Raw genomic sequence first — 14,619 nt, forward strand, 5'->3', positions numbered from 1 at the left:
GTAGTCATGACAACGCGCAGCACCACATAAAAATAGTCTGCTTTTTGTGAAAAAGTGATCTAAACTGAACAAAAAAAACAAGAATAAAGGACTAAAACTGATTGAATTTTTTTTCTTTTTTTGCAAGAGACCATGGTACAAGCATGCCTTAGACCTTAGGAAGTATGCAATATCACTTTTTAAGACACTACGCGGAAGCAACCGTCTGACGCGAAGGCTTCCACGGCCTTTGATCTTTGGGGCACAGATGGAAATTTGCTCCTAAACTGATGAGAACTGGTGACCTCCAATGGAGGATCTGACATGGGGCTGTTCTTTGGAACTGCTTTATCTTTGTTCTCAACCACTGTTTCTGACCTCTGCCCTTTTTGTGACCTAAGGGAGACACTTTCTCATGTTTTCACTCTTTAAACGGCTCTGTTTACTGGGAGATTTTTGATTTTTATTTATTTATGGGTCAGGGTTCAAGAAGGTGGACAAAGAGAATAGACAACTGCCTCATTTCATTGTTGGAGAAGCCAAACTTGCAGTTCATATCAGCAGGAAGCATAAATTTGTGGATCAACGTTTTACTGATTCAGTCTCAGTGAGTCACTTTCTGAGCTCAAACAAACTGAAGTATTGTAATAGAAATAATCCATTAAACCAACCAAAAAGTCCCCTCAGATTACCTATGTTGGCATAATCTGGATTATTTTCTGGGTCTTCAAGGCGTCTGAGTGACTCATAAAGAGCAACATCACCTTCAAATACAAACCAGAAGAAAACAAAATTAGAAATTTCATACAAACTTTTCAAACATGTTCATTCAATTATGTCTTCATGAAAAATAAGAAGTCAGATTTCAAGCTGACCATGGAGCAGAGAGGCATATGTGTTGTGTTGAGCATCAATATCATCTGGAACATAATTCTGATTTTGTTCATTAGACCTGCAGAGATGAAAGAAATCAATAACTAAATAAACACAGACATCAATCAATAAAAGCTAAAAAGTACCAACCTGATGGAGCTTGAATCTGTAAATGACAACATCACATGTTTCTAAAGTCAACAGCATCATTGCAAAACAGTATCAATCATATTGTCATCAATGAGATTTTAAAGGAACATTTATCACCTTTTGACTTTTTGCAGAAATAAAACATCAGTGGGAAAATCATCAGTAAAAAGACACAAACTGGTCCAACAACCAAGACAGGAAATGAGGAGCTGTCAGGTCTGGATGCTGGAACACATCATGGATTAGAATCAACCTTAGTGGACACATTCATGAACTAAATGCTGCTGTTATTGTTCATGCTGAGAACAACTGGAAAGATTTCCTGACATGTTACTGCCAACCAGGAGAAGCTCATCATCATCTGGAAACATCAACATTCATCTTCATCACATATGATCCCAACATGTTTGACGTCTGCTTCATTCTGCTTTGACATCCAGTTGATCATCTAAATCCATCTTCAACTTCTGCATGTGTTTCAAATCAATCCAATGATGAAAGTCAAGCTAAAAATAGGAATCCAAACATGTTTCCACTCACAGTGTCCAGTGATGTTGACTGCGTTGCTGAATGCTGATCCAGACTCACACCAGTACACTGCATTACTGGACTGGATCTTCTGAACATGACATGTTGATCCATTCATTGTTCCCCAGTCAGAACAGAATGACAGGAAGTCAGGAAGCAGAAACCTGCTGACTCTCCACTCAGCAGAGTTTCCCTCACAGCTCAGTGAGACAGAGTCAGAGGTGAAGTGTTGGACTCTGTCAGGACTCACTGAGAGAGACGCTGATGGATGAAAATCTGAAAACAAACAGGATGAAGATCAGCACACTTTAGCTTCATTTGGAGAGCAAAGAGACACAAAAACAAATGTGTTTCAATGGATTTTCATTCAATCGGTTGGAGTTAGAATGGCTCTATGCAAATGAAAAGAAACATTTGTTTACAGCATTTTGAATGACATTAGACTGTTAGCAATAAGTGGAAAGAAGCAAACTAAAGAGCAGAATCTGACAGCATTAGAAAAGTGAAGAGAAATCATTCAGTGTTGACAGAAATGAATCAACAATCAGAAGTCTGACCTCCAGACCAGACAAAGTGAGGCTGACTGTAAAGAGTGTAGAAGTGTGGCTCTCCTCTTCCAGCTCTGCACACATATCCTGCTGTGTGTGTCTGTCCATGAATGATGTAGGAGTTGTCTGCAGTCCCATTGGAGCTAGCAGGCAGCAGCTCATAGCTGTAAGAGCCAGACTTGTGTGATAGATCAGGAACAGCTTTATACCAGTAGAAGCTCCATCCTGCAGACACATGTTCAACCTCACAGCTCAGAGTCACTGAGGCTCCAGGACTCAACCACCATGGAGACACTCTCAGGACAGGTTCTGGTGGAGAAATAGTGTTGTTTTTAGTGACTTTGTTGTGTTTCTGACCAAACTCTTTCATGTGACACCTTTGGTTCTGATAGAAGAAGCTCCACAGGTTGACAGAACTCTGATAACTCTGCTGTCAGACAGAAATGAAGCAGGAGATTTTTCACTTTCTTCATGATTGTTTTGACTCTCTGCTGCTCTGCTGTGACTTCTGCTGCTCTATGACAGAGCCTCTATGACAAACTACACTATTAGAAGAAATGATCAGCAGCTTCTCTTCAACAGAGATCATTTATTGTCAATGTTACACTTTTACAGATGATGGACCAACTCTGTCAGCGTGCAACACTTTGATTTTTGCAGGAACTGCAACAGAAACACAGCAATGCTCTTTAGCTGAAATGGACTCAGTATTATTCAATTCTGTCTATTCCACAGTTATGTTGGTTTTGCATCACAACGTGTTCCTGTCACTTAGTTGCTATGGTTACCAGTACCCCTCCCTGCTGTGTATTTTAAAATATGTCAATCAAAACCATAAAAATGGAAACAGTAATTTAATCATTAATTATGAGAACAATTGTTGATGTTTTTTAAATAATTTTACAGCTGTTTTCAAATCAAGCACACAGTGTCACACCAACATCCTTTTGTTAGTTTTATGTGTTTACATTTACAGCAGGGCTCATTTTGGCCTTTTTAGAAGACAAATTTGTTCCAGTGACTTTCTAGTTAAAAGTGAAGAAAAAATTGTGTTTATAAATAAGAGTGAAAAGCTTTAGAACCAAAACTTAACAGTTTTATAGATATTATTCAAAATAATAAACTTAAACATTTTATATTTTCATATTAAAACCTTTTTAAACTCACCAATGGTGACTGGATCACTGAAGTCTGTGTGATAAACTGGTTCTCCTCTTCCTCCTCTGCATCTGTAGACTCCTCCCTGTGAGACTCTGATTTGTCCATTTGAGAGGAAATCAGCATCTTGTGTTCTCAGCAGTTTGGAGGGTTTCTCTCCTCTGAACCAGAAGAAACTCCAACCAGATGATGAAGGCTTCACTGAACAGCTCAGGGTCACTCTGCCCCCTACTGGAGACTTTGTGATCTTCAGTTCAGCCTTTGGTTTGTGTGCTGTGGAGTTCAAAAAATAGATGTATTTATCTGTCTCAACAGAGGCCAACATCTAACACAGTTGTTGTTCCTGCTGTCAGTGTGGCTCTGGGTCTTTCTTCTGGTAGTTAACAAAAACATTTACTTTTAATAATAATAATACCAAAAATAAGACAATATTAGTAAAATGAGTAATGTTAAAAACACACATCACACACAAACACATCAAACTATTGAAGTGTTCAGGTGTATTTTTGTGAAAAGTCTTTTTTCAGTTTCAGTGATATTTACTCCTCAATATAATTTCCCTCATAAAATGAGTCATATCAAAAACACAGTAAGAAATTACCTGATACACGTATAGAGACTCTGTTGCTGCACTTTTTATAATCTGAACCCTTCCTGAGACCACAGCACTGATAATCACCACTGTGACTTTTATCTAGCAGATTTATTTTGAAATCTTGTTGTGTGACGTCAGAATAAAGTGTCCAATCATTTATCTTTAATGTGTATCTCCAGTCATCTGTTTTTCCTTCCTTCATGTCACATTTGAAGGTTAAAGATTCTCCAGTAAAAATAATTGACCATTTGGGTTCAAAGGTCAACACAGCATCTAGAACAAACACACAATTAAATTAAAAAACTTGATTTTACCATGTAAAGAAACAACAAAAAAGAACATCTATTATTAATAAAAATATACAATCAGAGGTTTTGTCTATAAATGATGCATTAAACTGACATTAATGTAAAAACTATGAAAATAAACAACATTATAGTTAAATGGTGAGAGTGCAATGGTACAAAGTACTATGTCACACACATGCAGAATCAGCTCTAGAGAGATTTTTATATTATTTTCAGCCATATGTGATAAACATGCACCAATAAGGAAAGTAACTGTGAGATCTAGTCAAGCTCCTTGGTTGGATGTTGATCTAAATCAACTTATGAAGGAGAGAGATCAAAGACTTTGGTCATGTGTCACTTAGATTACTGCTCTGCTATTTGGTCAAATGCAAACAAAGATGACCTTGAAAGACTTCAGAAAGTTCAGAACAGGGCTGTAAGATTAGCTCTGGGTTGTCCTTTTAGGACTAATACAGACTGGATGCATCCGTGTCTTTCATACATGAAGGTTCAGGACAGGTTTGCATGTAGTCTGATTTTGTTTCTGCATAAAATCTGGACCCTGCACAAACCCTTTAGCTTATTTTTGCAGCTGTTGTCCAACAATATAAGACATCATTTAACACTAGAAAAGCTTCTGTTACTTTAACTCTCCCTCTACCACGAACCAGAGCCCTAAAAAACTGTTATGTATGTCAATTACATACTGGAACATGCTGCCTTCAGAAACCAAAGTAGAAAAATGCCAAAAGAGTTTTAAAGTTAATCTTAAAAAAATCGAAATTTTATAACATAATTTCACTGCACAATTGTCATTTGTTTTAATAAAATAGATTCTCATATTTTTGTTATTTGAGATTTTTTTTTGAATATATAATTTCCTCTGTATTTGTTTTTTCATGTATGTATTTTGCTGATTTTGTGTATACTCAAAAAAAGGAAATTACCAGACAATTAACTTTACAGAAATGTAACTTCTCATTTCAACCAGAAAATTGTATGTTTGTAAATCATACGTGAAGGAATCATGTCGATTGTACATAAAAATAATCAATTTAGCAGTAACTAAATTCAATCATGTTGATCCAACATGATACCATTAAATTGGATTATATTAGTAATCCCAAGGCATTGTGGGATACCATTTTCTTTGTCTATCTGGGCAGATTGGTGATTAAGTGTGAGTTTTTGTCCATGTGTTTTGTTGTCTAGCTGTTTTACTCCCTTTTAACTAGTAATTTAAAGTGTTATGTTTATTTTGGGAGAGGATGATAATCAACCCCCTTGTTCAGTAAAACACCAGTGATCCAATATGAAAGACAGAGATATTTACACATGAACTCCTATCCTGAAATGCGGGACATTGCTGGTTAATTCATCTATTTGATATGAAAATTACAAGGCCCATAGGTTGAACTTTAGAAAAGTGTGTCAATTTCAGGTGTTTAAACAAAACTAAAGAAAATATAACAAACAAGTTAAGTTAGATCCACATATTATATTGAGTTGGGTAGACATACAAATTTAAGTTCAATAAACTTAAACAATTACGTGTTACCAATTGTAGTGATTCATTTAAATTAGGTCAACTTTTTTCTTATTAGAGTGAGCAACAATATTAAGTTAAAGTTGAGTACAACTGTAGTGTTAAATTGAATCAACTTAAATTTATTAGGTTGAACCTAAATACATTAAGTTGACCCAACCTAAGTACATTAAGTAGGACCAATATGATTCATTTTTGTTCAAGTCAAGCTTTCTAATCAGGTGGAAAACCTTTTAATAATTTTTTTATGTTCATTCAATGTGAAAGGTTTTTGAGTGATTCCTTTAATGCGGACGCCAGGAAGAGTAGTCTTACCTTTGGTTAAGACTAATGGGGATCCTTAAATAAAAAAAAAAAAATCTATGTCCGAATGGAGAAACATGGGGGGGGGGGGGGGGGGTGACCCACTCTCTGTTCTCTGTCATCTTTCACATCTTTTCTCAGGAATCTGGGCTCCCATTCACAACTGACACAATAACAGAGCAGTAACCAGACTCATCAGCACTAAACCACATGAAGACTCTCTTTGAATAATGAGACATTAGTCCACCATCCTGATCCAAACTGGATCTTTGACGTTTGCATCTGATCACATGACGTCTAGTTATTCAACGTTTGTGTCAAAGCTTGGAGATGGTCAGAACAGAAAGAAAGAGAACTTCCTCACCAGCAGTCAGAAGTGAAGAAGCTCCTCAGATGAACAGTGAGTGACTTCAATGACTAATAAATGTGAATGTCTGAACTTCTTAAAGGTCTGGAAGTTTTCATGCTGATTATTTCAATAATGAAGAAAGAAAACACAAAGAAACTCACCAACAATGGTGACTGGATCACTGATCTCTGTGGAATAAACTGGTTCTCCTCTTCCTCCTCTGCATCTGTAGACTCCTCCCTGTGAAACTCTGATTTCTCTATTAGAATGGAAATCAGTATTTTGCACTGTCAGCACTTCCTGGTTTTTCTGTCCTCTGTAAAAATAATAACTCCAACCAGATGATGATGGATTCACAGAACAGGTCAGAGTTCCTCCACTTCTACTAATCTGAGCCTTTGGAGGATCTGGAATAGATTTCAAAACAATAAAAGAAACAGATTTTATTAATATTAAAACACATTTACAAGAAAAATCATGATAAACTTTAAATTGATGATTTCTTGTTAAAACATAAGAAATAAAATATGTGACCATCTTCTTAGATAGAAACATGTTTGTTTACTTTTATTGTCTAAAAGGATTCCTGTCATGTATTTTGATGCCTTTAATAACAATATAGAGAAAAACTCATAACATGTTTCCATCTTAACCGCGACACCGCGCCCCATGGTGGTTCATCACTGCGGTTATCAAAAATTCGACACTGTCACAGCTCTAATTTTATATGGAAGCGAATCTGTAGCATAAATAAAAAGCAAAGTCAAAACCAGAAATGCTTTTTCATTTTCAAAATGAAGCTGCATTCTTTGACTCAAAATTAAAATGAAAAAGCAATACTTCAAAATGCTTTTTCATTTCCTTCCTCAACCCAGCTTTTTCTGTCACTTAATTAAAATGATAAAGAAAATGGTATTTGACATTTCATTTTCAAAAAGGTCCCTGCTAAATGTGTAGTAAAATTCATTTAGAAATGTTTAATTTGACAATTAAAATGGATTAATAGAAATGCTTTTTAATTTTCAAAATGTAACTGCATCAAATGACTCAAAATTCAAATGAAAAAGCAATATTTCAAAATGCTTTTTCATTTTATACTTAAAACCGCTTATTCTATGTCATAATTAAAACGAAAACGGAAAGAGGGGATTGCATTTGCATTTTTAAATCCACCCTGGGAAACTTGTTGCAATAAGTTCCTGGGGGTGCACATCTCCGATGACCTGTCTTGGAACCAAAACACTGCATCACTGGCCGAGAAATCCCAACAACGCCTGTACTTCCTCCGCAAACTGAAGAGGGCCAGAGCTCCTCCCCCCATCATGCAGACCTTCTACAGGGGGGCCATCGAGAGCATCCTGACCAGCTGCATCACCGTGTGGTACGGAGCCTGCAACGCGTTCTGCCGGAAGACTCTGCAGCACATTGTGAAAACAGCTGAGAAGATCGTTGGTGTCCCTCTTACTGGCCTCTCGGACATTTACCGCTCCCGCCTCACCCGCAAAGCCATCAGGATTGCAGGGGACCCCTCCCACCCATCCCAGAGACACTTCAACCTGCTGCCATCAGGGAGGAGGCTGCAAAGTCTGCAGGCCAGAACCAGCAGACTAAAAGACAGTTTCCTCCATCAGGCGATAAGGACACTCAACTCCCTCCCTGCCCTCCCCCCTCTGGCCCCTCCACTCCAACCTACAAGCTCACATTGAAAACTTTCACAACAGTTCAGATCACCACCTTCACCAAAGACTGCCATCAATGACTCATCCACTTACTGTTCTCAGCACTGTTGTCACTTTAACCATCTCATTGCTCTCTGCACTGTTTAGACTACTGTTATTCTTCTTATTATTGCTGTCTTTTTATCTATTTTTTAAGTCGTTTATTTATTTATTATTTTATATGCTGCTTGCACTGTGGGGTGAGAGGAAAGCAATGTCATCTGTGCTGTATGTCTTTATGGATGCAGCATATTTGACAATAAAGCTGACTTTGACTTTGACTTTCTTAAAAGCATTAGCAGAGGGGAGGCGGGGCGATGACGTCACTGCTTTCTCCGTGTGTCCGGCTGCTGACTGACACAGACAGACATCCACGAGCAGACTGTGTTAGCGGCAGAGAAGACTGCTTTGTGTTGGTTGTGAACTTCTGATGAGTTTACACAGCTTCTCAGGACTACATAGCAGCATGTCCGCCTTCTGCGGTCCTCCTCCTGACGCACCGCGGACAAGCTTTGTTCTTCGAACAGCCAGCTGCCATCGCATAGCGGAGCGCAAAGCTCCTGATCATGATCGCTGAAGGCGGAAATGGTGCTACGATCTGAGAAACCATCATATGAATTTGTGTTTCCAGTGGTGTCCAGAACAAAATAAAGGATGATGTAATTCCCACATATTTACAAATTTATCTGCAGCTTCGTGCTGAATTTGCTGTTTGATTTATTAAGATCCAGGAATCCAGGTTTGAGCAGTCCAGGTCCAGCGGTTTGTGAACAGGACCCGGTTTTAGGTGATCTTAATGTGAAAAATGCAGCAGAATGTTCCTTTAGTGCCTTCGCAAATCAGAAGCTGTGAATCGCAACCAAACTTCAGCGTCGTCTGACCGCACGGATTTACAAACATATGATCGAGCAGAGCAGGCCGTAAAATATTAGCATAACTGTAATAAAAGCACATTATGAAGATAGTCTCCTGCAGTTTAGCGCTGAGTGAGTGTTTTTGGTCCAACCAGCAACGTTTAGCATGGTGAAATCTGCTATCTGTTGATGGGGCTCCAGCTGTCATCAAACAGCAAATTCAGCGCAAAGCTGCAAATAAATGTGTAAATATGTGGGAATCAGTCTTTATTTTGTTCTGGACACCACTGGAAACACAAATTCATATGATGGTTTCTCAGATCGCAGCAGCATTTTCGCCTTCAGCGATCGCCGGGAGCTTCGCGCTCCGCTGTGCGAAGGCAGCTGGCGGTCCGAAGAACAAAAGCTTGTCCGCGGTGCGTCAGGAGGAGGACCGCAGAAGGCGGACATGCAGCTACTTAGTCTTGAGAAGCTGTGGAAACTCATCAGAAGTTCACAACCATCACAAAACCCTCGTCTCTGCCGCTAACACAGTCTGCTCCTGGTGCGTGTGTGTGCGTCAGTCAGTCGAAATGAATATTGTGACAAGGTGCGCGGGGTGGATGTTAAAATGCAAATGCAATCCCCTCTTTGCATTTTCGTTTTAATTATGACACAGAATAAGCGGTTTTAAGTATAAAATGAAAAAGCATTTTGAAGTATTGCTTTTTCATTTTAATTTTGAGTCAAAAAATGCAGCTTCATTTTGAAAATGAAAAAAGCATTTCTGTTAATCCATTTTAATTGTCAAATTAGACATTTCTAAATGAATTATGCTACACATTTACCAGGGACCTTTTTGAAAATGAAATGTCAAATACCATTTTCTTTATCATTTTAATTAAGTGACAGAAAACGCTGGGTTGAGGAAGGAAATGAAAAAGCATTTTGAAGTATTGCTTTTTCTTTTTAATTTTGAGTCAAAAAATGCAGCTTCATTTTGAAAAGGAAAAAGCATTTCTGGTTTTGACTTTGCTTTTTATTTATGCTACAAAATCGCTTCCATAGTTTTAAGCCAAAACCCAGTAAACTTATTCTCCTTGGTTGTAAAATGAACAATTTCTGTACATAAATTATTTAGTAATAATTATTCTGACAACAATCTTTTTTTTATGTTTCTAACTGGATTTTCTCTGTTTTTTAAATCCATGATTGTAAAATTGTGATTTTGAAATAAAATCCTGTCAAAAATATACTTTTTAAATCAGTGTTGATGTATTTTTAAATCATTTTATTTTTTGTTTATGGAAAAGTTAAGAAACATTTTACAAGTTCTAATTTTTGGTAAAAGTAGAAGAAAAAAATCTTTACATTCAACTAAGTATGAAACTCTTACCTAAAACAGACAACCTTAAAGCTTCACTCCAGTTTGTAGCAGAATATGAATCATCTGTGGGTCTGCTCTTACAGCTGTAGTCTCCACTGATGGAAGCTGTGATAGTCCAGTCTTTCTGCTTTGTCCTGAATGTCTGTGACTGAGGTGTTCTCCATTCATACTCCCACTGAACTCCTTCACCTCCCTGAACCTCACATGTCAGAGTGATCATCTCTCCTCTGAAGATCTGAGACCAGCTGGGTTTTTGGGTTACACTGACTTTGTTGGAAACTGTTTCCATCAGATTTAAAAACAATAAAACACATTTTTAATGTTCAAATCAATGATTGTGAAAAGCTTTCAATAAAGTGAAATCCCTCACAGGTTATTTGAATGGTGACTTCATCACTTGGATCAGAGTAGACGGCTGGTTCTCCTCTAAATCCTCTGCATCTGTAGATTCCTCCTTGTGAAACTCTGATGTTTCCATTTAGTCCATCGTTCATTCTGTATTCAGAGGTGTGTGAGGTTCTTCTGAACCACTCATATTTCCAACCAGCAGATTTCTCCACAGAGCAGATCAGTGTCACTCTGTCTCCTACTGACACAGTTGTTGTTGCTGCTGTCAGTGTGGCTCTGGCTCTGTCTGCAATGTTTGACATTTCAATATAACAATTATGAGAATCATGCTGCATCAGTGGCATTCATTAAATACATTTTTAAATATAAATTCTCTCATAAAACGAGTCTTGTCTGAAACACAATAAGAAATTACCTGATACACGTATAGAAACTCTGTTGCTGCACTTTTTATAATCTGAATCCTTCCTGAGACCACAGCACTGATAATCACCACTGTGACTTTTATCCAGCAGATTTATTTTGAAATCTTGTTGTGTGACATCAGAAAAAGGTGTCCAATCACGTGTCTTCAATGTGTACGTCCAGTCGTATTTTCTTCCTTCTTTCATGTCACATTTGAAGGTTAAAGATTCTCCAACAAAAAAAGTTGACCAATTGGGTTCAAAGGTCAACACAGCATCTAGAACAAACACAAACACACAAATAATAAAAAAACAACAACTATATTTTACAATGTAAACTAACACAAACAAAAACGAACATCGTTTTTAATAAAAAAAACTTTGTCTAAAAATGCTACTTGACATTAAATGTAAAAACTATGAAAAGATACAACAAAAATGTCCAAAAGTGTCACCTTCAGTGTGTCCACTGTGGAGGAGTGAATACAGCACTACTGTACATGAAAGATGGAAACATCAGAGATTCAGAAACTGATACAATATTTCAACAATAGAAAGAAATGAAACTAAAACTGTCAATGAATGTGACATTAAGTCAATGGTTTCTCTAACAATAATGTCAAAGTTTTAGTGAATAAACAAAGAAAAATGATTTCTTTCTAAAGAAAACTGTTCATCATGATCCCTGATAGAGTTCAGCTGAATCCTGTGGAGAAAACAGCTGCAGTTGAAACATGAATTTCTAACAATTTAGTTCAAAAATAGTTTTTCTTTGGTGTGACAGTTTTCCTGATGAATGTGATGAAAACAGCAAAAGTCCTTTGAAAAACTCACAGATGAACTCCAGTTTACAGAGCAGAGTGTGTCCCATCCTCACAATCAAATCACACTGATGAGAAAATCCTGATGGAAAAGAGAAAAATGAAAGTGTGTTTCAGGAAAAGCAAAGAACTGTGAGAAACTAAAAAAACATGATGTTTTCTGTAAATATTGAATGGAAAAGACTCACTAACTTCTAGTTTCCTTCTTTGAGACAACAATAACACAACTGTCACAACGTCCTCGACTGAGAAGGAAGACAAAAAGTATTTCCACTACTTTAATAAAGACAAGAAAAAAAGTTATTTCTATAAAAATTTAACGCCAAAAATCTTAATAATGGTTTTTAATTATGAGTGAATGACATTTAAACATCATAAGAAAAGAAAAATAAAAAAACATGTAATTTTAGACAAAGCAAAGTAAAGATTTTCTTCTAAAACAATCAAAGTAGTTTTCTGAAACCAAAGCTGAATCCTTTGCAGACACTTGTCATGAACTGGGATTGATTATTGGAACAGGAACACCAGCCTGAACAATCAAACCTCTGCAGATGATCTCAAATGCAGCTGCACCTATCAGACAATTTCATGTCTTTTTCAAATGTGCTGCAGAGAAATCTTCAAGTCAAGATTGTCCACAAAGCAGTGAACTTCTTTCAGTCACCAAGAAATGAAAATGTTCTGATTCTGGTAAGTCTAGAATACTCACAGTGTGGACTGACTGATAGTAGTTTTGCTCTTTGTTCATCCGTGTCCTCTCTTCTAACAGCAAATGTCTTCATTCTTCTAAACCACTAAGATCAGCTTCTGGGATGTGAAGAGTCACATGGTCTCAGTGCAGAAACTTTTTTTATTTCTGCATTTTATGGTCACTTCCTGGTTGAAATGTTAACATCACATCATTCACACCTGATGAAGAAGAAAATATAAAAAAACTGCTGCAGCATGAAGTCATGAGAAGATGAACTTTGTCCATTTTCATCCTTTCAGTCGTATACTTATTTAACACTTTTCTATCTTCTTCGAAGTTCCAAAGCGCTTTACACTCACAGACCCATTCACACACACATACACACACTGGTGGCGGCTTTTGAAAAGTGATCATGAAGTAGCAATTATAATTTGCGGTTTGGGTCCAGCCAGAATTAAATGACACTAAGTCTTTCATATATTGGAATAGAGCTGTGAATGAACAAGCCTGGAGCAAGATTCCACAGATTTACATCACTTGAACATTTCACACCAAGCCTCTTCCAACTATAGATGGCAAACATGCTCTATCGGGTAGTCCAGTGTGAACACCATGACCTAAATGTGTGTTCAGGAAGGTGCATCACATTCCCGGTGTGAACGTAGCATCAGAGACTCATTGGCATTATAGAGTCCAGACGACTGCAGTCTGATACAACTGTGTTCTGATCCAAAGTGCTGTTTAAATTGAACAGAATCCTGATTTTGATCAATCCAAAAAGTCATAATTAGAAACATGAGCAATACCTGCTGTTCATCAATATTGTGTGAACGTACCTCCAGTTAAATGGTCCGGACACGTGGCAGTTGTGGATCCTGTTCTATTACTGACATAGTTGGAGGCTGTGCATGTGAACTTCTGCACTTGTCCCTGGTTCCTGATGTTGTGCTGCAGACTGGAGGCATCGTAGGTTTGATTCCCAACAATCAACTTGTAGTGGACATTGTTGGTGGACTTTAAACTGCAGGTCACTAAAACTGTGCAGAATTGGTTGGAATCACTTGAAACGTGTGTGGAAGTCAGAATGGGGACTTTAATTATGGACTCTGAGGACAGACAGGAGTGAAAAGAAAACTATAGAGAACACAATGTTTCAGTGTATTCATAGTCTTTAAAACCTGGTAGGCATTAAAACTTTTGCTGTTTGTAGTTTGGTTTATGTTTGTGTTTGTAACATCCAATGAAAGTTAATGAGATGTGACTTCACATAGAAATTAATAGTCAGTTAATTTAGATTCAGTCCTCAAACCAGACATTGAGGACTTCAAGCATAAAACATTATTTTAATTTCTGAAAATTGGCTCAATTGTTTCAGTCTGAAACGTTTCCTTATTTAAAGGTTTTGAGAAATTAATGTTTTGTAAAAAATATATTGCACTCTTTATTTTGCAGTGACTACATAATCTGAATTTCATAAAGAACTAGAAAAAAAAACAAGGGTTTACAATAAACCTGAAGAGTAACTGTAACGGGGTGATTTTCCTAATTTCCTGTACCATTTATGTTTTTTTAATTTTTTTATTGGTCCTGGTTGTGAAACCTAAAACTCCAAGCGCCCTGGAATGGCTCATGGCAAAGCTGCTGATCACTCGCAGATGTGTGTGATAAAGGTGGGTTGGAGTTTAAAAAGGATGAACAGTTGGACTTGGACCAGGAAAAAAGCAAGACAACACAAGAGCTGCTGCTGTTGGAGCACCAGCGATGCGAGCCACATGCGTGGTGTTGTGGAGCACCATAGACGGAGGCTACACGTGTGGTGGTGTGGAGCGGCAGTGGCGGCAGCGGTGGTGGTGCTTGAAGCATGCCAGCCCCAGGAATTGGACATCGTAGAGTCTGGGCTCGGCCACATGACTGGGACAGCAAAGTGGGACCAGTGGACAGTGAAACTGGTAAGTGGAGAGGGAAAGCGAAGGACTACAGCAGATGGGTGTAGTTGCGACCCACCCCTCTTTCAGTTAAGTAATTTACCCTCTCAGTGCAAATCATCGTCAGCCCAAGACAATAAGACTCAACTGGCAGCTTCATGAAATAGTACCCG

General features: G+C 37.7%; 1 protein-coding gene across 1 annotated transcript; it reads right to left on the reverse strand.

The window, feature by feature from the left end:
- Nucleotides 1–1,292: 1,292 nt before the first annotated feature.
- On the reverse strand, nt 1,293–10,907 carry LOC144987305 (uncharacterized). The gene is made up of 5 exons (XM_078936645.1): nt 10,628–10,907; nt 8,538–8,610; nt 6,449–6,635; nt 2,073–2,508; nt 1,293–1,806 (listed from the first exon to the last, which is right to left on the reverse strand). Exons 1-5 carry the CDS (start codon nt 10,905–10,907, stop codon nt 1,481–1,483), a joined length of 1,302 nt encoding a protein of 433 aa, XP_078792771.1. The 3' UTR covers nt 1,293–1,480.
- Between the last annotated feature and the right edge of the window lie 3,712 nt (nt 10,908–14,619).

This window comes from Oryzias latipes, chromosome 18 (genome assembly GCF_053564925.1).
Source record: "Oryzias latipes strain Hd-rR chromosome 18, Olatipes_Hd-rR_3.1".
Classification (NCBI taxonomy): Eukaryota; Metazoa; Chordata; class Actinopteri; order Beloniformes; family Adrianichthyidae; genus Oryzias; species Oryzias latipes.